This window comes from Phodopus roborovskii, unplaced genomic scaffold (genome assembly GCF_943737965.1).
Source record: "Phodopus roborovskii unplaced genomic scaffold, PHOROB, whole genome shotgun sequence".
In the NCBI taxonomy this organism is placed as follows: domain Eukaryota; kingdom Metazoa; phylum Chordata; class Mammalia; order Rodentia; family Cricetidae; genus Phodopus; species Phodopus roborovskii.
The window spans coordinates 92,080-119,727 of record NW_026125454.1 but is presented as its reverse complement, the minus strand read 5'-3'; the positions used below and the strand labels follow the sequence as shown (position 1 = coordinate 119,727).

General features: G+C 46.9%; 1 protein-coding gene across 1 annotated transcript; it reads left to right on the top strand.

Moving 5' to 3' along the window:
• Nucleotides 1-454: 454 nt before the first annotated feature.
• LOC127215501 (thyroid hormone receptor beta) lies at nt 455-27,211 on the top strand. The gene is made up of 6 exons (XM_051175921.1): nt 455-588; nt 4,550-4,697; nt 7,631-7,836; nt 17,388-17,534; nt 23,682-23,940; nt 26,785-27,211. Exons 2-6 carry the CDS (start codon nt 4,685-4,687, stop codon nt 27,024-27,026), a joined length of 867 nt encoding a protein of 288 aa, XP_051031878.1. The 5' UTR covers nt 455-588; nt 4,550-4,684; the 3' UTR covers nt 27,027-27,211.
• The last annotated feature ends 437 nt before the right edge of the window (nt 27,212-27,648 follow it).

The window sequence follows — 27,648 nt, the reverse complement described above, 5'->3', positions numbered from 1 at the left end:
TAGGGGGGAAAGGCAACATAACTCATTCCTGGCACCAGATGTTGCAGTGCTGGATTTCAGTTTCTGTTCTATAATTCCTACCATGTAAAGCCAATGCCTTGGCCTGGGAAGTACTTGACTGCTGTATCATACGGCTGACTACACTGTTGCCTCGTATCTTGTCTTGAGAATGGGTGGGGTCTTAAGTGCAAGCTCTAAAATGAGCTTTGAGAAAGAGCATGTACCATCCAGGCCTTCCACACCTGTGCAGCAGCTGCTTCAAGTCTCCCATGACTACCACAACCTGTTTAGATGGTGCCTCCTACAGCAAGCAGGATCCCATGGTTAAGACTGGTTGCCATCACTCTGGATGCTGGTTGGCTCCATTGACTCTGTCCTGACCACCCTTGAGCAAACAATCGTGTCTCTGGTCGGGCAACATTAGCTTCCTGGCTGTCTTTGCTTTAACATGATGCTGTTTCTTCACCTTCTGCTTTGTCCTTCGCAGGGTATATCCCCAGCTATTTAGACAAGGATGAACTGTGTGTAGTGTGTGGAGACAAAGCCACAGGGTACCACTACCGCTGCATCACCTGTGAAGGCTGCAAGGTAAGTGCCTGGGTCCCCAGCACTGGCCATGGTGCAGTACCAGTCCTCTCCCAGAGGGTCACTAGAACTCACTATTAAAAACCAAAATCCAACAACACTCATGGACTCTGGCCATCAAGGACTCCATTGGTCCTCTTCATCTCTGATATGCTCAAGGTCTGAAATTCCCTTTTCCTAAGTCATGAGTAACTAAATGAAGTTTTGCAATGGGGTAGTGTTTTATTTGTTGTGTTTTTAAACAGAAAGACAACAAAAAGAAAATAAATTAGTAACACTTACTTGAGTCTTAAAGCATATTTTCAATATATAATCAACCCCATGTCTCACTGTTTCTCCTCTGATTTTATGTGCAATGTCCGAGAAGACTGAGTTTACCCTCTGCAGCCTTTGCTGCTGTGGATCTACATGAATATGCCACTTCCAAGGGTTCCATTAGGCAGAATCTTTGAAGCCACTTAGACTCAATTATGTTCCTGCAGTTATTCAAAGTGGCTTTCCACAGAGCCTGTAATAAATGGAGTCAGGTTGCCATCAGGCAATTTTGTGCTCTGCAAACCTTTCTTCAGAAGAGTCTTGACAAAAACATACTGGTGCATTCACTTCTCCAGAGGGAGCTTACATCTGCCTACTTAGAATCTTCGTCAGTAAAATGAAGATAAGCACTATGGAAACGACCGTTTGGTTCATCAGCCTAGGTTAAAAAATAAACATAACGAGGCTTAACCCAGTGTGGTACCTATGCAGCTGATGCTGTGTAAATGGGATGTCTTAAAAACCAAGAAAAGACTTTCTATTTCCTGTAAAGTTTACAGTTAAACTTGGACTGGAGTTAGAAAAAAAGACTCTTTCCCCCTTCCCTCCCCTTCCCTTCCCTTCTCCTCCCCCTCTCCTCCCCTCCCTTCCCCTCCCTTCCCTTTCCTCCCCTCCCCCTCCCCTTCCCTCTCCTCACTTTCCCTCCCCTCCCCTCCCCTTCCCTCCCCTTCCCTCTCCTCCCCTTCCCTCCCCTCCCCTTCCCTCTCCTCCCCTTCCCTTCCCTTTCCTCCCCTCCTCTTCCCTCCCTTCCCCTCCCTTCCCTTTCCTCCCCTCCCCTCCCCTTCCCTCTCCTCACTTTCCCTCCCCTTCCCTCCCCTCCCCTTCCCTCCCTTCCCTCTCCCTCCCCTTCCCTCCCCCTCCCCTTCCCTCTCCCTCCCCTTCCCTCCCCTTCCCTCTCCTCCCCTTCCCTCCCCTCCCCCTCTCCTCCCCTTCCCTCCCCCCTTCCCTCCCTCTCCTCACCTTCCCTCCCCCTTCCCCCCTCCCCCTTCCCTTCCTTTTCCTTCCCTTCTCTCCCCTCCCCTTCCCTTCTTTTCCTCCCCTTCCCTTCCCTCCCCATTCCCTTCCCTTTCCTCCCCTTCCCCTTCCCTTTCCTCCTCTTCCCTTCCCTCCCCTCCCCTTCCCTTCCTTTCCCTTTCCTTCCCTTCTCTGCCCATTCCCTTCCAATTTTTTTTCCCTCCACACTCTCTCTGGCTTCCTTCATGCTCTTGCCTTTAAACCCCCTAGAATTAACAGGTTAGTTCCATTCACACCACAGTGGGCTCCACTTCCCCAGTGGGAGATTTTCCATGCCGGTCCCCTATTTTTTACACATAACATTAGGAAGCACCATGACACTGTCCCATCTCTACAAAAGCAGCAACCACTGTCCTTTCTGGGGTCCTGGGGCCACATCTGCCACACCATCAGTTGGAATGTGTGTGAAGCAAGGGACCCTGCTTCCCCAAGATCCTTTTGATACAGAACTTGTAGATGAGGAGACTGGGCTAAAGGTTGTGTTGCTTCTATGAAAGTAAGGTCTTATGGGGTTTAAAAGCTAATCCCAAGCCCTGGCTGTGGACTAATTAGGAGATTTGCAGTTGCAGACCTGCTCTTCAAAGCATGGTTTCATTGCTTCATCTGAAAAGAATAAGGCTAACCCGGTCTGATGCTTCGGGTCTGTGATGCCAGCTACTTAAGAGACTGTCTCAGGAACACAGCAAGTTCTAGTCTATCCTGGGCTACTGAATGAGTTGGAGGCTAGCCTGGGCAACTTAGACCCTGTCTCAAAAATAAAAAAGTAAAAAGTACTAAGCCAGGTGATGGTACATGCCATTCATCCCAACAGAGGCAAGGAATCTTGAGTTCAAGGACAGCCTGGACTACAAGGCAAGTTTCAGGACAGCCAGGGCTACACCAAGAAACCCTGCTGTGAAAAACAGTCAAACAAAAACTGTCCTGTGGATAGTGTATAGTAGCAGAGTACCATTATGTCCAATTAATCGCTGGTGCTGGGGAAAAGGAAGCAATAAGATTATGTGGCTTTAGGTTCATTCTCTTACTTCCAAGATGAGTTGAAACTAGTAATGGAAACTAGCCTTTGTCTTGTCTTGTTTTTTTCTGAATTAGCCCTGATACATAAAGCTTCACCTTCCTGGTTACAATAATCACAATGCTTTTACAACAATATCATAAAAAACAAATTTAAATTGAGAGAAACTGTAATGGATGTGCCTATGACAACTTCCCTAACAAGGGGAGAGGCGAGCTTTCACCCCTGACCCTCCCTCACTAATGTCAACTAACCTCGGCCCAAGACTACTAGATGTTTAGAGACCTGATTCAGCTGAGATTTAAAGAAGAATAAGGAGGAGGAGGAGGAGAAGAAGCGCCATATAGGGGCTAAAGAGATGGCTAGATGGTTAAGAGCAATTCATGCTCTATCAGAGGACCTGAGTCCCCAGGACCCATATCAGACATCTCACAACTACCCATAACTCCAGCTTCAGGGATCCAAAGACCTCTCATGGCCTCTGAAACCACCTGTACATGGGAGTTACACACAATTTAAAATAAATCTTTAAAAACATAACAAGCATGACATAGCATGACCTTGGCTCCCACCTCTGTGCCTGTGTACCAGATCAGATCCTGTTTGTAGGTTGTTCCCCATCACAGACCCAGAAAAGGAACCTAGGAGGAACAAGAAATTCTCAAGATCTCCTAATATGATGAAGAAGCAATTTGGGAAAGATTGAAGAGTTTTCAAATGTAACACCATCTTCAAGAATATCTGGAGATGAAAAGATCACACCTCACAATTTCTTCAAACTTACAGTGTATACAGACAGACTGCACTGTCCTAGCAAGAGAAAGATTTTGGAATTTTCAACTTCCATGACGTGCCACTTTGCATTTCATAGAAGGAAAGTCGATGTTGCGCCTCCCCCCCCCCCGCCACAGACTTGGTTTTCAAAGACACACCTAAACACAACAGTTCCTTCTAAATACTAACCTGAGGTGGTACTGTAAGACCCGTGGAGGATGTGGGCCTCAGGAAAGGCGCCCCCCACAAATCACTCACGAGAAGCGGTCTTGATGCAAAAGCATGAGGTATTTTATATTCCAGTGCACTGGGGTTCGCAGCCACACTCCACGTGGAAGTTGGAGACTGGGAACCCTGGGTACAGGGTTTAGACAGCTTTTATATGGTTACAACAAAGCCCATGCATCATAAACCAATCATCTCATAGCATCCTGTGCAGACCAATTAATTTGAACTATCCAAGCCCACACTTAGCTCAGGAAGTCTGCTTTCGCTAGGGCTTCTGGGTAGTGTAACAAGGTTCATTTCTTGTTCATACACTCACAGGTGCTGTTGTAAAACCGCCCTGTCGTAAACAGTCAAGAATGTGACCTTTTTTCTTACTCCCCTGGGGTCAGTGGAGAGTTTGGCTAAATTTTTCCATCCTTACAGTACTCCAGTTTCATGCTATTAGTGTGATTAAAAACTCCAACAAAAAGCAAATTATGGGGAGGAAGGGATTTATTTGACTTACACTTGCAGATCACAGATCATTTTTGAAAGAGTCAGGGCTAAGGGCCAGAACAATTGATCTCATTCTTAGGTAGACACAAATACAACCTGTTTTCTTGGCTCTTTCTCATTTAGGGTTTCTTTAGAAGAACCATTCAGAAAAGTCTCCATCCATCTTATTCCTGTAAATATGAAGGAAAATGCGTCATAGACAAAGTCACTCGCAACCAGTGCCAGGAATGTCGCTTTAAGAAATGCATCTATGTTGGCATGGCAACAGACTGTAAGTAGATGCTCTTCATTTGCTTGATATTGAGGAGTGTTCACTGGGGGGGGGGGGAAGGTTTAGTTCAATATCAACAAAGAAAGCAGGAACCTTTGTGGACACAGTCTGACTATCATTCATACCCCTCCCTGCCTGCCTTGCTGTAGGGACCCATTGGTTTTCTTCTTCCCTACTTATCAATTCCCAACTTCCAAAGCATCCAGATAATGTGGGGAGGGGTGGCTAAGTCATCCCTGTGTGTGTTTGAAGGGTAGCCTATTAGCCACCCTGTTTCAATCTACAAACAAGAAGACTTGTCTATGTAGTATAATCACTTCTCACATGCAGGCTTCATGTGTGGAGAAGTTTACAGACCAGTTCTTGGTTTTTCAAAAACAAATAAATTAATTTGGTTGATGTTTTTGGAGATGTGGTACTGGCAGAAAACATCAAGTCAAAGAATTTTTTAAGAATTCAAAGTTGAATATTTCCACATGAATCATCCACTGGTGGTTGCTTAATGTATTTTTAGTCCCAAAAATTCTTTTAGCTAAAGCTGCACACCCAGTTTTCTACATGCCATAGCACAGACAGTGAGTTTAGGCCTGGGTTGCCCCTCCCAACCCTCGACCAGGGATTTACACCAGTCACTTTAACTGTCATAAAACAAAGAACTGTGCCATCCCAAATATACAGCCTCCCCTCTGCCAGGAACCAGTGAGAATGATTTCCACAGCCATCACGAGCTTAAAAGAAAAGGAAAGAAAGGAAGGAAGGAAGGAAGGAAAGAAGGAAGGAAGGAAGGAACACCTCTCACACATACATACACTAGATAAATTAAACAAATCATTAGACAACAAGAAAAAAGGAAGAAGTGATGGAGAGAGCAAAGGAAGACAGGAAGGGCAGACAGATGGACGGACAGACAGACAGAAACCTCTGTAGAAGTCCCAGACCTACCACTGTCTAGGTATATGGCCCCAGAGTTAAGCTTCATGCTTGTTGCTTGAGAAATCACCACCGACCTCACAGAGCCAGGTCCAGGATTCAGTATGTAGCTCATGTCAAATACAATAGTGTGACAAGCCTTTGGGCAGTAGAGCTGAGGCATTGTGGGCCTTTAGAAAGTAGACCAAAGTTACTTTGCAGGGCTGCTCCATATTTCCCACATTATCAGACACTTGTGTGACATCAGTGTTCAATCCAGATGAAATCATCCAGGAGCGCTTGTGAGTTAGCTGGACACCTTGCTTCTTCTTCTTCTTCTTGCTATGTCTGCCCTTTACATGGCCCAAGGACACTCAGTTGTAGGAACTGAAGGCATGTGTCCTGGGTCTTCCGCCAGCTTTACCATGAACTTTATGTGTGACTTTAGTCAAGTCACAGTCTCTGGAAACATTCTCTCCTCTGTGAAAAGAACAGCATGGCCTAGATACTGCCCCGGGGTCATCTAAAACCTGAGTCTTGGAGATGGGCAGATGGCTCAGGGTAAAGCACTTGCTGGGAAAGCAAGAAGCAAGCCCTGAGTCTAACCACCAGCATCCACATAAAAGCTGGTCATGGCCACATGTGCCTGTAACCCCAGTGTTGGTGGTAGAGACAGGTAGATTTGGGGGACTCCATTATCCAGGAGCCTCATTGGTCAGGAGCCTCACCTAACTACAAGCTTCAGGTTCAGTGAGAGACCCTGTCTCAAAAAAATGTGAAGAGTGATTGAGCAAAATACCTAACATACTTCTCTGGCCTCTGCATGTGTATAGAGTGGATCACTACCCCCCCACACACACACACACACGCGCACGCACACACGCGCACACACGTGCACACATTTTTAGGTAGAAAAACAAGAGGTAATGTACTACACAAGGTACTTACCACACAAGCCTATTGATATTCAGAACCTACAGGGTCAAAGAAGAATACCAAGTCCAAAGAGTTATCCTCTGACCTTTACAAATATGCCACAGCATATATACACCTCCCCCACCCCCACATACACACATACGAATAATAATAATCTTTAAGTAAAATAAAAATAAAGCCTGAACCTCTCAGTCTCACTACAAGTCTAGTGAAACAGTCTCGTTTGGAAACTGACCACAGGAAGCTAGGTTTCCTGTTCCTTTTCTGCGCAAATGGTAAAGCTTATGATTATATTCACTGAACACTTACACTTCGTTGCCATAGTGCAACCTTGTGCATGGGTATTTTTAATGGCATCTAATAAAGGAGACATGAAAGCTCAGAGAGCCTAAGAAACTTGCTTAGAAGTCACACAGCTAGAAAGAGGTAGTGTCAGGGTTCAAACCCAAGTCTTTCTAGATTCCGAGCCAAGCCTCTTCATCTACTATCAAGGGAAGATGAGGTACAAAGTCTTGTGAGACTCAAAAGACTTCCTGCCCCACCAAGAGTCCTTTCCCGTCCTGCTCCAGCCAACTTCCTTAATGAAAAGTACAGCCCCAGGAATGAATGCAGATGGCAGCTCAATTGATTTGCCAAATAGTGTGGACTGTAAGTTTCTGTGCTTCAGTCTGATTTTAGGGCCTCTGTCTTCTGTAGAAGCTGAATGCCTGGTGCCCAGGTTCCTTCAAAGCTCTATTTTGTGGAAAGTTGGGCTGGGCACTGGGACCTTGACCCTGGGCTCACACTGGGCAGGGTTAATCAGAGACAGCTTTCCCTTTCATGGGAGTCACCTAAGACCATTGGAAAACACACATGTTCACATTATGATTCATAACAGTAGCAAAATTGCAGTTATGCAATAGCAACAAAATAATTTCGTGGTTGGAGGTCATCACAACGCGAGGGACTGTATTAAAGGGCCACAGTATTAGGGAGGCAGAGCCCCACCCGCTCTAAGCCGTCAAGCCCAGGGCCCCTGGGGCTCACGACCTACAGTCTGCTCCAAGCCCTAAGGTACCTTCTGTCCCTCTCACCTTTCTCCCTCCCAGTGGTGCTGGATGACAGCAAGAGGCTAGCCAAGCGGAAGCTGATAGAGGAGAACCGTGAGAAGAGGCGGCGGGAAGAGCTGCAGAAATCAATTGGGCACAAACCAGAGCCCACAGATGAGGAATGGGAGCTCATCAAGACTGTCACTGAGGCCCATGTGGCCACCAATGCCCAGGGCAGCCACTGGAAGCAGAAGCGGAAATTTCTGGTAAGCTTCCTTGCCAGGCTCGCTACCCACGTATGCTCCCATTTTCTGCCACCATTTAGAGTCCTCCGCCCCTGCTGTTGTTAGTGCCCCATTTTCCTGACGGTGCAGCTCAGAGAGGCGAGGAGCTGTAACTGCAGTCATGCCAGCCTGGGTGCAGAAGCTACTGGAACACAATGGTCCTTCCCTGGAGCCCAGAGCAGCTTCTCAGGCCTCTGACCTCTGGGTGCTTTTCTGTTAACAAGGCAGGGCTGGGACCTCTCCTCAGAAAATCCTGATACTTGCTGGCCTACCCATCATCCTCCTGCTTCTGCCCAGATTCTCAGGGTACATACCTTCCAGGCTCCTTCCACATCAAGCCCCCTTCAGCAGACTCTCTAGAAGAAGGGCCCAGACCTCAGATCTCAGCTTTTGTTGTTGTTATTGTTGTTTGGTTTTGAGACTGTATTTTTCTCATGAATTATTGTTGTTGTTGCTATTATTTTACATCCAGACCACAGTTCCCCCCCTCCCCTCCCCACAGTCCCTCCCCATGAGCTAAGTTTTTATCTGCCGAAGTCGATATGCTTGTCTAGGAATAAAAGCTTGGGTCCAGGAGCCAGGGAGTGAGTGTAGTGGTGGGGAAATATGGACATAAGCCAGATCTTTTAGGGTGTGTGGGTGCTTGTTGGATTTTAGAATGAAAGTCCTTGGCAGCCGTTTCTCATCCAGACTTCCCAGTACTCCAAGGTTGCTGGAGCTACTATCCCCATTTTACAGACACATAAACCAAGCCCGAAGTCATACATGGATGGTAAGTGGCTAAAGCAGGCCCCAAAGTCAACAGGTCCTCTGGTCCAAGTCACCCCACCCACCCCATCAAACAGACCACCTGCTCTAACCAGTGTCCAGCAGAGACTGGTTCTGCTCTCAGTGTAAGACATAAAGGCTTCTGTGGGTACCTTGCTGGCATCCAGGCCTGTGGATATCTTACATCCTTCTTACATCCCTCTAAACAAGAAGAAGTCACGGAGGAATTACCTGTGCACTGCAACGGCAGCATTATGGTGCAGTGGTTTTAGGCTTGCAATTATAGCCAATGCTATGCCAAGGCAGGAAGATTGCAAGTTCAAGGCCTTTTTGAACTACAAGCCCAGGTTAAGCAACTTAATAAGATCCCATCTCAAAATGATCTCTCATGGAAGGGTTCACCCTCCCTGGGGAGTGGATGGGGGATAGGATGGGGGGCGAGTTGGGGGGGCATGGGAGGATGGGAGGGAGAGGGAACTGGGATTGATATGTAAAATAAGAAAAAATATTAAATAATAATAATACTGAAAAGTAAAAACAAAGAAAGAGCCCGGACACAGCTCAGTGGGAGAGCACTTGCCCAGCCTGCATGAGATCCTGGGTCCATCCCCAGGACCACAGAAAAACAGTCATAAAAGGAATTTGGAGGGGTATGGGGGATATGTATAATCTAGAAAAGTTACCAAACACTCAAGTGATGCTCATGATACGCCAGATTCGAGCCTAAACCTCCGAGAGCCCTGCTCTTCAGACCCTATCCTACCCTATAGGCAGAGAAAGAACACCTCCGTTTACAGAGAGAGGTGTATGGGAGGCTTATAGGTGCTCCCACAGCTAGATTGTGCTAGAACATGGGGAAGCACGTGCAGCCAGTGCCAGGTCTGTCAGGACTCCTCCTGCCTACCACCCACGTAGGCTTAAAAGAGGTCTTGGAGGACAGCACCCCTGGTTCTTCACCTTTGACCCCACCCCTGATGGGCCTGTCTGGAAATCCAATTGCACTAATTCTGGATCCGCAGGCTAATTCCAGACCATAGCTAGACCATACCAGTGCAGAGACCAGCATGCCCACAGATCTAAGTTCATCTAAGTCTACCTGTGCCTTACATGTGTGCGCCACCTCTAGACCGGGTGCCGCATTCTCATTTCAAGTAGCCCACAGGGAGGGGAATTCAAGCTGAATTCTGACTCAGATGGAGGAGTCAGGGGCCATTCTGGACCTCTGGGAAATTTTATGCTTTTTTTTTATTTTTTAACCCTTAGGTGGGCATGAATCTAACTAAGCCTCTTTCTGTCATCACCAAAGTGTTTCTTTTCAGAGTCTAAGGGTTTATCCTCTTATGTTATGTATATGCATGTGTGTCAGTGTGGAGATATGTATATGTGTATGTATGTGTGTCTGTCTGGAGATATGTATATGTGTGTGTATGTATGTATGTATATGTGGGGATATGTGTATGTGTATGTATGTGTGTCTGTGTGGGGAAAAGTATATGTATGTACTTGTGTTTCCATGTATATGTGTATGTGTGTACATACGTGTCTGTGCAGGGATATGTGTCTGTGTGTACGTGTGTCTGTGTGGGGATATGTGTCTGTGGTGCATGTGTGTATGTGTGGGCATATGTGTATGCATGTGTGTATGTGTGGGAATTTGTGTGTCTATGTGTATGGGAGTATGTGTATGTGGGTACAAATGCCCCCAGAGACCAGAAGTGTCAGATCCCTCTGGAGCTGGGTTTGCAGGTGGTTGTGTGGCCCCTAATCTGAGTGTGGGGAACTCCAGTTGGGTCCTTTGCAAGAGCAATATGTACTCTTTACCTGAGCCATCTGTCCAGTCCGTGCTCTAATTTTCTGTTTAATATGTATCCACTGGACTAGCAGCAGGCCTGCCTTCAAGCTCTTGCTCAAGTTCCTGCCTGTCGTTATCATCTGGTGACACTGTTCTCTTCCCTGACTCCCTCCCTGAGAGGCTATGACAAGGAAGTATAAGCTACATAAACCCTTTCCTCTGCCAAGTTGCTTTCAGTGAGGGTGTTTTATCACTGCAATGGAAAGTAAACTAGAACAATATCCATGTTCTTGCCATGGCCAGAAGGACATTCTCAGGTTTACATTTCCTGAACGGCTGCTGTGTCCTCTTTGTGTTTAGAGTACTGTGTACTATTGCAATGGTTTCTATGTGCTGACACTCCACTTTGTTCTGGGAAGGGATGTGGAAGAGGCTTGCGGCCTTGGTAGCACGGGTAGCCATGAGGGATTGAGAACCATATGCTGTCATGGAAGCCGCACTATTCACTTAACTGGGAATGAGTGTCCGATCCCCAGAAGGAAATGCTTCTTCGTTTGCCCCCTGAGGACAGGTTCCATCCAAGTCAGAAAAAGAGATGGTGGGTTGATCTGGTTTTCAGATTTATTTCCATCTGAGAAAATAAGAGTGTTTGGCAAATGAGGAACTTTTTGTAAAATCCATGCCGTTTCATAATGAACCTAAAACCATGCTGTCAAACCCCACCCAAATGCATTTAAATCATGTTTTCAAGCTTTTCTTCAATCTCCGAGGTTACAGAAATGTTTTCAACAGTGAAGACACTGTTGTGAAAAGCAGAAGTGGGCTGAGGAGGGAGCCTTGTTTCTACCCTCTCAGTGGCAGGAAGACGCTGGCACAAAACCCACACCCTCTACAGCCTGCTGTGTACACTGCCGGCGTCATCTAGTGACCCTGTGCCACTATTCTCTCTGGCTCACCGGAGAGGCGCAGCTGCCAGACTTTCTGTACAAGAGTGAAATGTGACCTCTAGAGTCATGGCAGACCTGCCCTGGTCCCCACCCCACCCCCGAGCTGTATCACTGCCTAGTGTCCACATTCTCAACTGTACAGTGTCAGAGGGCCCAGCCTGGAGTGTCAGATACGTCTGTGTGGTCAGATCAGGGGACAAGCACACTGTACCACCCCAAATCATTCTCATTTCAGAAGCGGGCAGGAGAGCCTAGCTAGCTGTGTGGGAAACTGACCTGGAACCAAAGAGCACAGGTCTAACCCTTCCTAATTGGGTGACCTTGAGGAAGCTTATCACACACTCACACACTCGCCTGCAGTTTATTTGCTTTGTGACTATCTCGAATGGTGTAAAACTGATCGCTGTAAACAGTACAGTGGTGCCTGGCATCTCGTGTTCCATGTGTCATCCCCACAGCTCTCCACCCTCACCATCTTATCCCATTCATTCCCAGAAGTATAGGCCTGGAGACACATCCAAGGCCCCAAGGCCCTGAGTGTCAGTGTCCTTCTCCATGGCTTTGTAATGGTGTGAGCAGACACCTGGTGAACAAATAGAGAGTCCCGCTCTGCCAGTGCCAGAGAGCTGCTAAGCTAAGCTGAGATGTCCTTGGCTTCCAGCCAGCCATTGAAACAAGGCCAACTGGCCACATCTCCTACTTACCTCGAACAATGCTAAGGAAACCTCAACGTGGAGAGCCAGCTGGCCGAGTTCTGTGTAACCCCATCCTCCCCAGTGCTGAGCAGAGACAGATGCCTGCACACACACACCTGAACCCCTTTTCTGTACCTCTCTGCCTCCACTGCCCAGAGGAGCCAGGCCACTGTGGGTTTCCAAATCTGCATCCCGCGCATCTTCCTAAGTGCCTCACTTCTGTCTGCTTTACTGCAAGCCCATAGTGCAGCCCACCTCAGCTTCTCCCTTCTGGCTCAGCCCTTCTCCAGCGCAATAGCCAGACATCTCATCGGGCCTCTGTTCTGTTTGTAGGCCTTCATTAAGCGTTGTTTTGTATGTAGATGTTTCTCTTCTCCTGTGGTCCATGGGGTCTAGTGTGATGCGTCTCTGCTGGACTCCTTCCCTCTGGATCGCTCCTCTGTCCTCTGAATTTTGCACTGGTATATTAATTACTCTTCTCATGGTTCTGACAAATCCCTGACAATGAGCAGCTTCAAGGAAGGAAGGCTTACTTTGCCTTCCAGTTTGAGGAGACTAGTTCATTGTGGCCATCCTAGCTAGGGTTACTATTGCTGTGACAAAACACCATGACCAAGGCAACCTGTGGGTGTGAAGGGTTTATTTGAGCTTACACTTACAGGTAATAGTCCATCTCTGAGGGAAGTCAGGGAAGGGACTCACACAGAACAGGAACTTGGAGGCAGGAGCTAATGCAGAGGCCATGGAGGAGTGCTGGTTACTGGCTTTCTCCTCATGGCTTGCTCAGCCTGCTTTCTTATTAGAACCCAGGGATGGCCCCACCCACAATGGGCTGGACCCCTCTTCCATCAATCATTGCCTAGAAAAATGCCTTGCCAAATCTTATGGGGCATTTTCTCAGTTGAGATTCCCTTCTTTCCCAGCTTGTTCCCAAGTTGACATAAAAACTAGCCAGCACAATGGCCAAGAAAGCATGGCGGTAGGAACATAGCTAGAACATAGCTGGTCACCTTGCTATTCTTCAGGTCAAAGGGCTGACCAGTGTGCTTCTCAGCCAGACCTTGGTACCACCCATCTCCTGGCCTTGATGGACTAACACCACCTCCAGGCTTATCACTAACTGCAGTTCTTCCGGGAATTTATTTTTCTTGCCTATCCTCCATCTCCCCTCACTACAATGCAACTTACCTTGTGAGACTTTGTTCACTTCTGCAATTGCAGCATTTAGAGTGAGATCTAGCTCATAGCATTTACTTCAGATGTGCTGGCAAGTAAATATACAAACACGTATACTATCTGCCCCCTTCAGGCAAAGGCCTGATACACAGCAAGCAAAAACACAAAGGCTTAGTCCTTTGATGAGTGCCTAGATAACTATGAAAAATAAGAGTAATAGATATTCAGTGCCAGGATAGTGATACCCACTGGCCACCAGGAGTGTGCAAAGGAGGTCAGCATCATTTCAAATGAGTTTATCTAATAAGATGTCTAGGAGCAGACAGGATTTGAGTTGGGGTTTACAGTAGACAGAGATGAGAGATTCAAGTTGGAGCTTCAGGGTAAGGAAAGATCCAGACAGAAGGCTGCAGTAGAAAAGACAAGGGCAATTTGTGGTAAGGTCAGATGTGCTGAGCCAGGTGGTCCATTTAGGGCACAGAGAACAGTAGTCGGTGTTACTGTTGGAATGCCCTATGTGTAAACTAAGGCAGCTGGCAGGTCCAGAGTCAAAGCAGGTAGATGCAAGCCAGAGTGATCACTGGTGCTGGAGTTTGGTATTGGAGCACAAATGCATACTGGATGTAGGGTCAAACCTATTTCTTGGTACCCAAGGCCCTAGTCATAACAAGGTATCAAGCAGAATCAAGAAGAATCCAGTCCTTATGGGTGAAAACAGCCCAGGGAATTCACATGGGCATTTGCAAATACCAGATGGCAACTCACCTCCTTCCCAGATTCTTTTTCTTTTTCCTTAGTACCTGAGATCCATTATGGAAATAAACCTTGATGCTACAATAGAATGCTTTTTTTCCACTCTGATGTTTGTTTCCCAACAGAAAAGCTGTTCCATCTGGGCTATAGTTTTATTGTTGCCATATTCCCTTGCATAATTGTCCTCCTTCCTTCAAATCACTGGTCCCAGGAAATGATCCCGTTGCTTTTCTACCCACAAATGGATTGAAAACTAGTGGATGGCAGCATTGTCAAGGACACGGCGCTGACCACTTCAGTACAGTCAGATTAGTCCTATCCGATGGAAGTTTGAGGGTCTAGATTCAATTCCCAGCACTCATACAGTGGCTCAAAACCATCTGTAACTCCAGTTCCAGGGGATCCAATACCTTATTTTGGCTTCTGCAGGCACTAGGAATACACATGGTGCAAATATACCTGCAGACAAAAACATCCACAAACATGAAATAAAAATAAATACATTTTAAAAATAAATTAAAATTCCTCATCATAATCATCACCATCTAGAAAGAAACTGAAGAAGATATCTGGCATCAACATCTGACTACTACATGTGCACATATGTACATGATATATACCAATGCATATGTGCACACACACACATATATACAAAAATATATTGTTTTTGTGATGTTCCCACATGTATGTATATATATGTATATGTGTGTATGTATATATATGTGTGTGTGTTTGTGTATGTGTGTGTGTGTGTGTATGTATATATATATATATATATATAATATCAGTACTTTTTAACTCAAGAGTTTCCTACCAAGTTACTATGTGGCCATGCTCATTTTAGCAGCTGGTCTTCTGACAAGCTTGTGAAGAAAACAGGGAGGCAAAAAGCAGCCTCCTGATCAGGGCAAGAAGGGATTATCCAAGCCAACAAGATTCTCAAGATGCAGGGAACAGTGGCCTTCAAAATAGGACAGCTCAGGCAATGACAGAAAGTAGGACAGGAATTGTATCTATCCCATCTGTGTTCAGAAAGTCCACGCCATTGGTTATTACAGAATATTGCCACTCACTATGAAAATATGACATAACCCAGACTCCATCCATTTGCTACCACCAAAACAATCAAATGAAAGACACACATGTAAGGAGTAAGGTTTTTTTCTGCCAGCCGCCGAGTCTTGACCCGCCTCCGAGTCTTGTCCCGCCGCCATGCCAGCCACAAATAACACAAAGAGACTCTGTATATGATATAATCCTGTTGGCCAGTTACTAGTTTCTTATCGGCTAGCTCTATCTTAATTATTAACCCATTTCTATGTATTTCCACGTGGTCTTACCAAGAGCGGAGGAATGGCGGTTCTGTTCTCTCCAGACTCTCCATCTTGACCCCTCCTACTTCCTCTTTCCTCCTCATCTCCTAGTCCCTCCTATCTTCCTTTCCTATTGGCCAACAGTGCTTTATTCATTAACCAGTATGAGAAACATATACAGAATGGCATCTCCCATCACACACACACACACACACACGCAGATGGACCTATAGAAAATTTCAAAGTGCCCACATTTTCAGTGAACACGCACATTCTCAGAACCCTTCCCCAGGCTTGCAAGGACTGGCTGCCCCTGTGACTCCTGAGATACTGGCAGCTTAAGGATAAGAGTGATTTACTGCCCTGTGAGATGTGACCAGTAACAGGATATGAGGGTAAAGATGGCTGCTGCAGTGTCTCAAGCTGAACTTGCTCGTTCATCTTGTTGGCTTGGATAGTCCCTTCTTGCCCTGATCGGGAGGCTGCTTTTGCCTCCCTGTTTTCTTCACAAGCTTGTCAGACCAGCTGCCTGGCATCCTCACAGGGGCCCAGACGACCAGCAACAGCACATCCCATAACCTCCATAGAAAGACATCCATTAGTCCAGCTGGCTCTGGGTCTAGACATGAGGGGCGAGGTCCAGAAAACTGGAGCACAGTGATGTATGGAGCCACAGAGTCCTGCCATGAGCAGGGGGCACTGTTGTGAATACTCCAGAGTACTGCCATGATCAGAGGGCCCTGTTGTTGTGAATACTCCAGAGTCCTGCAGTGAGCAGAGGGCGTTGTTGTGACTACTCCACAAACAGGGAAGGGTAACCCTGTTCCACTCATTGCCACCTACTCCCTACTCCCACCACTTGGTGTCTCGGAGAAACCAAGTCTTGTTTGCATCTATTCAGTGTAACATTAGACAAAGATGGCCCACTGTCCCGCAGCCATCTGTCTCTGAGCTGGAGGATGCTGGATAGCCCATCAGTTTCCCAGCATCAGAAGATGGACAGGTGTTACAGAGCTGTTTCCCTTGCCTGCTCCTGGGCTTTTCTCAAGGCCTAAACTTCTGTGAGCCACATGGGATAGAGAAGTGGAGGCTGGCATCGGTGTGCTGTTAGGCCACACATAAATGGTGGTTATTAGTGTCACAAAGACAAGAGAGGCCAATGGGGGTGGGGGGGAAGCTTGTCCTCATAAAAAGTACAGAGACAGCACAAGATACCTTAGGAGAGGTGACAGAATGCACACGAGGACCTGGGTGGCTTGTGGATGTAGGGAAATCTACCATGCACAAGTCACCTGGGGCCAGCCTGAAACTGATTCTGAACAATCAGGTCCAGGGAGGGCCTGAGAGCATCCGCAAGTGACAGCCACGCCACTGTCCCCTCTGAGAAGCTCAGCCACGGATTGTCTCTGAGCAAGTAAACAACATAGCAGAACTCTGGGGACATTACAGATAGCAAATGTCCCACCGTGCCATAAGGTTTGCCCAGCTTGTACAGCTCAATCTCCCTACAGTGGGCTGAGAGATACTCCGCCTCAGTGATTAGCTGAAAACACCTCAAACTGCAGTCCAAGAGACCCAAGAGCTTTGAAGGGACTTGAGCTCTAGGCACTGAGTCAGAAGCAAGAATGTGAACCCTGGAGTTTTTATTGGGGTTCACCAATTGTGTGCCACCATTACTGTTCTCCCTGTGCTCACTTTACAACCCCCAGGGAACATGGTGTTCTGAATGTGCCATCCCAGTGACCTGGAATTCCCACCATCAGACCTGAGCATGACCCCTTGGGTGCCAGCACAACCCACTATCCGCCTTCCCTCCTCCTCAACCTCTTCCTCTCTGTCCCCCCTCCCTCCCCACTCGCTTCACTTTCTCCCTCAACAAGCCTGTGAACATTATCCCTGGTAGCCCATTAAAATAATGGCCAAGGCATACACATTTGCTCAAAGACATAAATAATGTGAATTTTATTCACTTTGTCAACACACAGGGGCAACCAGAAGTGACAGGTCTTGTTTCCCCTGCCATATGAGGGCTGTGCTAAACCAAGGTTTCTTCAGCTTTGCTGAAATTGTTCTCCCTTCTCCTCCACAGCCAGAAGACATTGGACAAGCACCCATCGTGAATGCCCCAGAAGGTGGCAAGGTTGACCTGGAAGCCTTCAGCCATTTTACAAAAATCATCACACCAGCAATCACCAGAGTGGTGGATTTTGCCAAAAAGTTGCCCATGTTTTGTGAGGTGAGGAAATGGCTCTTCTTTCTGGGCCACTTTTCACGATTGTTCCATTGATTATCTAGTGTGCAGGGTATTGTCTAACAGTAATCAGCAGAACGTCACGGGGGGGGGGGGGGGGGGGCACAGTCCGTGTAAACTGAGGATGCCTGCGGGGCTGCAGTTCAGTGGTGGAGCGCATGCATGACCTAGGGTCTGTCCCCAGCACTGTCAAAAGAAAAGAAAGGCCAGTGCTCCAATTATGCCTTCTCTCTTCAGCTGTCATTGAGAGAGAGAGACAATTTGCTTATCAAGTAGGTTGCCATGGTGTGAACTTACATCAATACCACTTCTACAGAATATTCCATAGAGCTGGCTATGCAGTGAAAGACTCTCACTGTCTCTGTAGAGTTTCCCTCTTTCCCACAAGCTCATTCACTTGCCCCTCTGAGGCCTGGGAAACACAACCAGCAGAGCCATGCTTTTCCTCAGAGACACTTCCTCCCTCATTTAGCTCGTCTCCTTCCCCATCTCAGCTCACTTCCTGCCTCATTTTGACAGCCCCACCTTGCAGCAGATGAAAACAGAACCACTGCAGGGTGTAGACAAGAACCCTAACCATGTGTGTTGGTGTCTTCTGGCTTGAGTCACATCACCCTTATGATGAGACTTGTAGTGGTGTCTTTCCATCGTAGCCAGAGCAGAAGGCCAGAGCAGTGGCTGAGGGTAGGAACTGAGAAGGCAAAAGCATTTGTCACCTTCTGACCTTGGACATTTTTAAATTAACATTTATGAGCATCCCAGACAAGGAAATAAAATAGTACCTGTTCTAGTTTCCTTTCTGTTGCTATGGTGAACATGATCAAAAGAAAGTTGGAGGAAGAAAGGGATTATTTGACTTACACTTGGGGAAAGTCTGGGGAGGAACTTGAGGCTGGGAACCATGAAGGGACACTGCTTACTGTTTCACTCACTGGCTCATATTTAACCAGCTTCTCACAGGCCAGGACCACCTGCCTGGGGAACAGTGCTGCCCACAATGGGCTGGGCCCTCCTTCATCCATTAAAAATCAAGGCCATCCCTCATAGGCATACCCACAAAGCAACCTGATAGGAATGGAGACTCAGTTGAGTCTCTTCAGGTGACTGTGTCACATTTACAGATAAAGTTAACAGTGATCATCCACCGCCACAAAGTAGCCCTGCCAACAGTTGGGAACAAATGTTGATCTGCTATACACATACTTACACATGTACACGCACACCACTTAGACATGCACACACACATACACACACACACCACACCACTTACACATGCACACATACATACACACATACCCCACACCACTTACACATGCACACACACACACACTTACACATGCACACACACCCCCCACACCACTTAAACATGCAGACATACGTACACACACGAAATATAAATTTGCTAATACACCAAGCCCTACGTTCTGCTTATAAAACTGTTCTTTAGCATTTTATTAGAGAAATGGGCCTAACTATAAGGATTCATCTCATAAACATACCGAACCCCATAACAAACACCAAGAATTAGAAATGCTGAGAGCCCCTCAGCCCAGGGTACCAGGTTCTTCTCAATGGCAGGGTATCATTCAAAAATCCTTTCTCAAGGTGAATTTGATGGCCACATGGCATTCCAAGAATCTGCCCCAACATCTTCTGGTCTCATTCTCATTGGGCCTTCCATCCGTTTCCCTTTTTCACTAATAAAACTGGCCGTGGTGAATGTTCTGATGACTGTGCCAGGCTAACAGCACCCTTTCCTAAGGGTGAGTCCCAGGTAGGCAAATGAAGGACCAGAGAGTTCTTTCACCTCTTAATGTCCTCAGTGTGTGTGCCTGTCTGCCAGGAACCTGTGTACCCTGGCTCTTACTGAGTCTGCCCCTTGCCCTTTTCATTTGTTGGGCTGGTCCTCTGTTCTTGGCTTTCCTCCCCTTTCTTCCTTCCTCCCCTCTCTCTCTCTTTCTCCCTTCCTCTTCCTTCCCTTTCCCTCCCCCCGCCACTGTGTGTGTGTGTGTGGTGTGTGTGTGTGTGGTGTGTGGTGTGTGTGTGTGTGTGTGTGGTGTGTGTGTGTGGTGTGTGTGTGTGTGGTGTGTGTGTGGTGGTGTGTGTGTGTGTGTGGTGTGTGTGTGTGTGTGTGTGGTATGTGTGTGTGTGTGGCGTGTGTGTGTGGTGTGTGTGGGGGGGGGTGTGGTGTGTGTGTGTGTGTGTGTGTGTGTGTGTGTGTGTGTGTGTGTGTGTGTGTGTGTGTGTGTGTGGTGTGTGTGTGTGGTGTGTGTGTGTGGTGTGTGTGTGTGTGGTGTGTGTGTGTGGTGTGTGTGTGTGTGTGTGTGTGTGTGTGTGTGTGTGTGTGTGTGTGTGTGTGTGGTGTGTGTGTGTGTGTGTGTGTGTGTGTGTGTGTGTGTGGTGTGTGTGTGTGTGTGTGTGTGGTGTGTGTGTGGTGGTGTGTGTGTGTGTGTGTGTGTGTGTGTGTGTGTGTGTGTGTGGTGTGTGTGTGTGTGGGTGTGTGTGTGTGTGGGTGTGTGTGTGTGTGTGTGTGTGTGTGTGGTGTGTGGGGGGGTGTGGTGTGTGTGGTGGTGTGTGTGTGTGTGTGTGTGTGTGTGTGTGTGTGTGTGTGTGTGTGGTGTGTGTGTGGGGTGTGTGTGTGGTGTGTGTGTGTGGTGTGTGGGGGGGTGTGGTGTGTGTGTGTGTGGTGTGTGTGTGTGTATGGTGTGTGTGTGTGTGTGATGGTGTGTGTGTGTGTGGTGTGTGTGTGTGTGGGTGTGTGTGTGTGTGTGTGTGGTGTGTGTGTGTGTGTGTGTGTGTGGTGTGTGGGGGGTGTGGGGGGGTGTGTGGTGTGTGTGTGTGTGTGTGTGTGTGGGGGTGTGTGTGTGTGTGTGTGTGTGGTGTGTATGTGTGGTGTGTGTGTGTGGTGTGTGTGTGTGGTGTGTATGTGTGGTGTGTGTGTGTGTGGTGTGTGTGTGTGTATGGTGTGTGTGTGTGTGTGGTGTGTGTGTGTTGGCTACAGGTCATAAAGGCAAAGGAATTTTGTTGATTTTAAGTTGGCCACTTGAAGCTAGCCTGCCAGTCACACAGCAAGTGCTCTTCCAATGACCACCAGAAATGTTAGTGTTCACTTTTTAATATAAAATCTGTATGAATCACTGAAGAGATGTTTGAGATAATTTATAAAGAAGGAAAGACAAAAGACTCTACCTCCACTCACAGCAACCAACATGCACTTTATTCAATGGCATGGGTAAAAAGCTGCTTGGAACTTTCCAATCCAGGGCTGTAGCAAGCTTACCTTTCCAAGTTCCTGACAGTAATATAACATATTTCACCATCAGAATTCCATCTCAAATTTTCCAAAAAAGAAGAATTTTTACAGCATGTTATAAGTGTTTGGGGTTGTCTAGGCCTCTACTATATGTTTTCCTCTCAGAAATCCAAAAGAAGAAGATGAATGTTGTGGGCCCTGAGCTCCTTACAGAGGGAATGAACATCTCAGGTGGGGATATTGGCAGAGGCAGTTTAATGCATCTGCCATTTGAACTCTGCCTGTGGTTCTTACTCTGCAAATATCCAGACAACCCCCCAAAGTGGCTGGTAGTACACCAGGGCTCTGTGAGGACTGGTGTCAGAGCTGCTTCATAAGAACCCCTGCTGGAGTGTGTCATCTTACCATCAGCCAGATGATCTTCCAAGCAGACAGGAAGACTCAGGGCCACTGTGACTGCCTGTCAGGTGGCTTTTGGAAGTTCTCACAGTGAGAACATTGTGGCTTGTGCCTCTGAGGTGTGTGCCCACATACTTACAGATCTCATCAGGATCCTGCAGACCTCTTGGAGGAAAAGGCATCTGGCTCAGTTTCTAAACCACTGATGATGCTTTGCTAGTGCTTCTTTTAGCTGAGTTTGAACCAGTCTTCGGCACTTTATCTATAAAGGCTTGCTGACCTGCCCAAGTTCACAGACTCCATAACATGGGAAAGAAAATAGCTGGCTTTATCTAATTAGAAATTTTGCAATGCTGGGGAGTGGAGATGAATGTAGCTTTTCTGGTAGAGTGCAAGCCTAGTTCTGGGTTCACCCCCAGCACCACATAAACTAGGCAGAGTGGTGGTGCATACCTGTAATCCCAGCATCCATATCTCAAGTTCAGTATCAGCCACATAGGGGGTTTGAGCCCAACTTGACTCTGTGAGACCCTGTTCCAAAATAAGAAAGGAAGAAAAGAAGGGAGAGATGGAGGACAGGAAGGAATGAGAGGAATGTGGGGGGAGGGAGATTTCCTATTACTGCTGAATGGTTCTTCTCAAGAGTGGGCTCAGCAGGTAGTGTGGGCATTACCTGGGATCTTGGGAGACACTGAGGCAGGACCCACAGGCTGCTCCTGGGGAGCCCACAAAGAATTGTGGGGGAACTGAAATGGATTCACTTTGTTCTCTCCAGCCTGTCCCCCTGCTGTCTGTAACCAAGCCCAGGCTTCCCACCTCCAAGAATTCGATTAGGAGTACAAGTCAGGACCTAAACAAAAGCAAGTCTCTGAGAACAATAATAGACTTGATAGGCATCGATGCCCTTTTCTGGTAGAGAAGTAAAAGCACTTTAACGCTGAATGGTACTGTGACTGGCTGAGTGTGGACTGCTCAGGGTCTTCCACACAGCTCAGTGGGATTGCTTTTAGTTTCAGAAAATAACTGGACTAGTCAAGAGTTCCCATCTCCAGAAAGAAGCTGCACCAGTTACAAGGACAACTTCGACATTAAGTTCAATTTGCATATTCATTGTTACAGAAATTTCATCATAGCTTAGGAATTGAGAAATGTGTGTTGGCCTTGAATAGAGCTAGTTTCAAATCCCAGCCTCGTCTACAAAACATCCCTGTGCCACCCACATACTAGCATGGTACACTTTGAGTGCCTGTTTTTTACACGCATGAATGAAACTGGACTGTCCCTCCCTGTACTACTGTGAAGTGTAACTAAAATGACTGTGTGATCTTGGCATGAAACCCAAGTTGTAACAGTTATTCAGACCTTTTCAAATGATTCAACACTGAATTCTTCTTGAACTTTCTCTCCAACCCCAACAAAACACAAATTTCTGTTTTTACTGTTTTGCCACACTGAGTTCTGCCATAAAGTTTTATCAGCCTTTTGTCATAAAATCTAATTTTGACATGGTGACCCAATGACCTTTAAATAACCTGATATCTGAACAGAAAGATCTTATTTGTCCATCGACTCTGGTACCTATCACCAAGATTAGAAACATGGGAGCCACGACCAGGACACCCGAATTCTGCCTTACCTCTGCCCTTGGTTTGCTGGTTTGACCATGAGCAAAGCTTGTGTATCTCCAGGCCGCCTTGGGCACTCGCATCTGGCTTCAGCCTCCTAGTTTTGTTCCTCCTGAGATACTTGGAAGTAAATCTCTTTCAAAAAAAAAACAGAACAGCATGGCTGCCAGCTGAGCAGAGCAGGCAGAATATTACAGAACTACCCAACAACAAAAAAGATGAGGCCTGAACCACGCTCAGCGCCACTTTCAAGAAGAACTACAGTACAAACTCTCAAATACAGGGGTGACTAACAGAGGCCTCTGTGTGACTGTAACACCGCGGGAGACCTGTGGTAAAAGAAATGTAAACTGCTGAGATTAGGGTTTCTAAAGCGGTGGTTGGCTGCTGAGATGACTCAGCAGTTAAGAAAGCTAGCTTCTCTCCCAGAGGACCCAGATGCAATTCCCAGCACCCACCTGACAGCTCACAATTAACTATGCCTCTAGTTCTAGGGGATCCAATGGCCCTTCCGGTTCACAGACATAAGTACAAGAAAAACACCCATATACATTAAAAAAAAAAAAAAAATAGTCGAAGTCTGGGCATACTGTTAGATACCTGTATGTAGTCTCAGCATTCAGGAGGCAGAGGCAGGAGGATTGCCACAAGTTTGAGGCTGGTTAGTCTGATTAGTGAGCTCCAGGTCAGCCAGCACTCCCATAGGAGACTGTCTCAAAACAAATCATTAGAAGATGGTTGTAAGCTTCCCCCAGGTAGAGAATGAAGGCTCAGGTCAAAGAGGTCACAGTTGCTCTGCCCACACAGTGGCCAGCGCTGGTCTTGTTCTGTGCTGATGTGTGCGCCTCTTTGCAGCTGCCGTGTGAAGACCAGATCATCCTTCTCAAAGGTTGCTGCATGGAGATCATGTCCCTTCGAGCCGCTGTGCGCTACGACCCAGAGAGCGAGACTCTAACCTTGAACGGGGAAATGGCAGTGACACGAGGCCAGCTTAAAAATGGGGGTCTTGGGGTGGTGTCAGATGCCATCTTTGACTTGGGCATGTCTCTGTCATCTTTCAACCTGGATGACACGGAAGTTGCCCTGCTTCAGGCCGTCCTGCTGATGTCTTCAGGTGAGTGTATGGAGTCAGTGGGTGTGAAAAGCGCTTCAAGGGTCTGGTGCTAATGCAAATCATTTAATGGGTGTTGTCTGTATTCCATTAGTTAGCTTTGGAGTCTTAGCTGGATCTCCTTCAGCAAGAAACTAGAGGGGTCAACAGACAGGGAACCGAGTGCAGGGTAGCTAGAATCTGATGCTGAATAATTCTGACTGGCCTGAAACCCCCCTGGAGTCCACACTGGTCTCTCCCTCCAATGCTCTTTGAACCTGTTTATGGAAACAGTCATAGCTGTGGTATATCAGTGTGTGTTCCCGTGGCATTGGACTCTGACAGAGCTAGCTTCATATCCTTGCCTCTCCCACAAAACCCACCCACTTCATATGAAGCCCCAACCAGCATGTTATCATCCAGCTCCCTGTGTTTGCACATCTCTAAATAAAGTTGAAATTAGAATATTTACCTCATGTATTACTGTGAAGGTTAGCTAAGGCACTGTGTAAATCTTGGCATGGTGCCCAGGTCAGCTAGGGGAAGTGAGGGAGGAGCAACGGAAACCCTATGAAATGGCTCTCTTAGGACAGAGGAACTCACCCACCCTTTCCAGCCTCAGGCTTCACCCATGCTAAGTATGGACATGAGTGACAGCACCACCCTGTAGAATGCTGGCTCAAGTCTTAGTTTCCTCCTACTGTATAGCACACCAATCCAAAACCAAGTGCCAGCCGTTGACGGCCTACACCTTTTATCCCAGCACACAGGAGGCAGGCAGATCTCTGGAATTCAGGGCCAGCCTGGTCTACACAGAGATTTCCAGGACAGGCTCGAAAGCTACAGAGAAAAACAAAACAAAGAACTGCAGCTGAGCCGTGAACACCTATAGAGGCCTCTCCTAACAGCCCTTCCTCTGCAAGAATACTTAGACTTCTTATGTGCTGGGTCCCAAGGGGGAGGAATTCAAGCATGTGAAAGCAAAAGCTCACCAGACTTAAGTCCCACAGCATCCCTTCAGCAACATTTACCAAGGAGTCCTAGCTCCAGCCAGCACTCAACATTCTAGCTCACCAGTCACCCCACCAGGGAGGACATGATGCTCTCTTTAATCTGCCATCATATTTTTAACCAAGCTCAATTGCCTCTCAAAACTCTAGCTCCCAGAAGTGAAGGTGTCATGACAGAGCTGACACTATCCTGTTTTTATTTATGTCATAATAAATAAATGCAAAACACACTGCATTATTTAAGAGAAGCTAGCTGGTCTTGAAATAAAGAAAATTACTTCAGGCTATCTTCTTCATTTCAGAATATAACTTTATTTACTTAGTACTTGTCATTTTGTTCTGTCACTATCTGCTTAACTTTCCTATCGATCGCTCTGGTCTAGTTATCCTTTAGGTCATAGATGTGTCTAATCAGTGTTCAGTAGACTCCAAAAATTGTTTATTGGATATGTGGCTAAATACAGAGCCACAGATCCTGGGTCACAGACACCTTGAGAATTCTTCTTTATTGAGCTGAATCTTGCCTAGTACTTTTAATCTTGTCTAGAAACTCATTCCCTACAGACAATTTAGGTATGGAAGGTATATTAAAAGCAATAATATTTCAAATTATTTTTGTGGAAATTTTCAAATACACTGAGCCCTCTTGGTGACTTGGGAGAAACTCCCGGGGACTCCGTTTTCCCAATATCTGCTGTTCTCATCCTGTGTAACCCCCTTCCCTGTGCCTTCCTTTTAACAACTAGAATCCAGCAAATTCAGTGTTACCTCATATGATTCTACACGTAACATGAATTATTGCTACTAGACTTATTCTACAGGAACCTGCGTGGTTTCATGAGAGTTGGCATACATCAGGAGAAAGCTCAGTGTACAGCTGGTATCCAGGCTATAACCAGTGGCCACTTTTCCCTGAGTCCTTCATGAAATACAGAGTACTCAGAGAAATAAAATTTGGAGCCCCTCTATGGGCTGCCTTTGTAATACAGCCTCTCTCTAAAGTGACCCCTTAAAATAGAAATTGTATGTATGTGGGAAATACAGTCATGGAGGGAATAAAAGCAAGTTTTAGCTAAGTCATTATTGGTACAAAGACACGTTTTAATAATGTTGATTTACGTGAGGAGAAAGTTATTTCTTCTGACTGTGTGCCCTAAGTAAGTCTCAGAGAGAGAGAGACAGAGAGAGAGTCTAATCTTAATACCTCTGCAATACTTGCTCCCCTGTTTTTAACAAGGAAATGCTCAAGGGCACAAAATCTTCAGTAAGAACCTTTGCCTTTAATGAAGGAACTTTTATTATTTAATAAGTTTTTCTCCATGTATTTGTTTTCACGATTATCATCTGTTTATGAAAAATGAATTGTATTACTGTGTAATAAGACATTTCCTCTGGAATACCAGATCTACCCAGCAGTGCACCACCCCCTCCAGAGCTACCCATTTCAGCACCCCACCCCACCCCACCCCCTCCAGAGATACCCATTTCAGCACCCCACCCCATCCCCTCCAGAGCTACCCATTTCAGCACCCCACCACACCCCCTCCAGAGATACCCATTTCAGCACCCCACCACACCCCCTCCAGAGCTACCCATTTCAGCACCCTACCCCATCCCCTCCAAAGCTACCCATTTCAACACTGCCCCCCACCCCCTCCAGAGCTACCCATTTCAACACTGCCCCCCCCAACCCCTCCAGATCTACCCATCTCGACTGTCAACTGGCCTCTGGTATTCTACCATCCATGCTGCATTCTCCCCATTTCTGGGAGCAGTGAGGTCCCCAGATCTGGAACTGCATCAGACAAGCTCCCTCCTTCCACTTCTAAACTTATATCCATCTTCTTCCTCCCCTCAGATCGCCCAGGGCTGGCCTGTGTTGAGAGAATCGAGAAATACCAAGACAGTTTCCTGTTGGCCTTTGAACACTATATCAATTACCGAAAGCACCATGTGACACACTTTTGGCCCAAACTCCTGATGAAGGTGACAGACCTGCGGATGATTGGAGCCTGCCATGCCAGCCGTTTCCTCCACATGAAGGTGGAGTGCCCCACAGAGCTCTTCCCGCCTCTGTTCTTGGAAGTATTTGAAGACTAAATGGACTGGACAGGTTCTTGTCATTCCTGCATCGCTACTGGATGTCCTTTCATTCCACCTCTAGCTCTTTTTGTTGTGGTTTCCTTGTTTCTTTGTGTTGGGTAGGATCATCAGGGGGTCAGTGGGTCATCAATGGCATAGACTGGGATGAAATTGTCTCTTGAATGTGGGTCTTTGTAACTGTTGCATTTTGTTCTCCAGTCAGTGTGAATGCTTTGGAGGGTTTACAACAGTGGAGATTGAGTAGGGGACAATCATTAATCTCACCAGCACCAAGCCATCACCAGCTCCCATCTGTCCCTGGTCAGCAACTCAAGCAAGCTAAACGGTACTGTAGAAGACTAAAGAAGCCTTAAAACCAAGACCACAGTCATCTTGATCCAGTTCTGATGTTTGCAGGGCGAAGCTGGCAGAGCATGCCCTCCCATCCCCCCCCCACACACACACACACATGTGGCTTTCGGCATGTAAGGGTTGGAAGCAGATGCTACTTACTCAGGAGCTCAGTATTTTCAGCAGCACCCCTATTCTCCAAGCATCATGACTTGGAATGTGTGGGAACAGTCACACCATAACAAATCAGCTTTCCTTTCCATGGCCTTTTGTGACCTTGTGATTTACT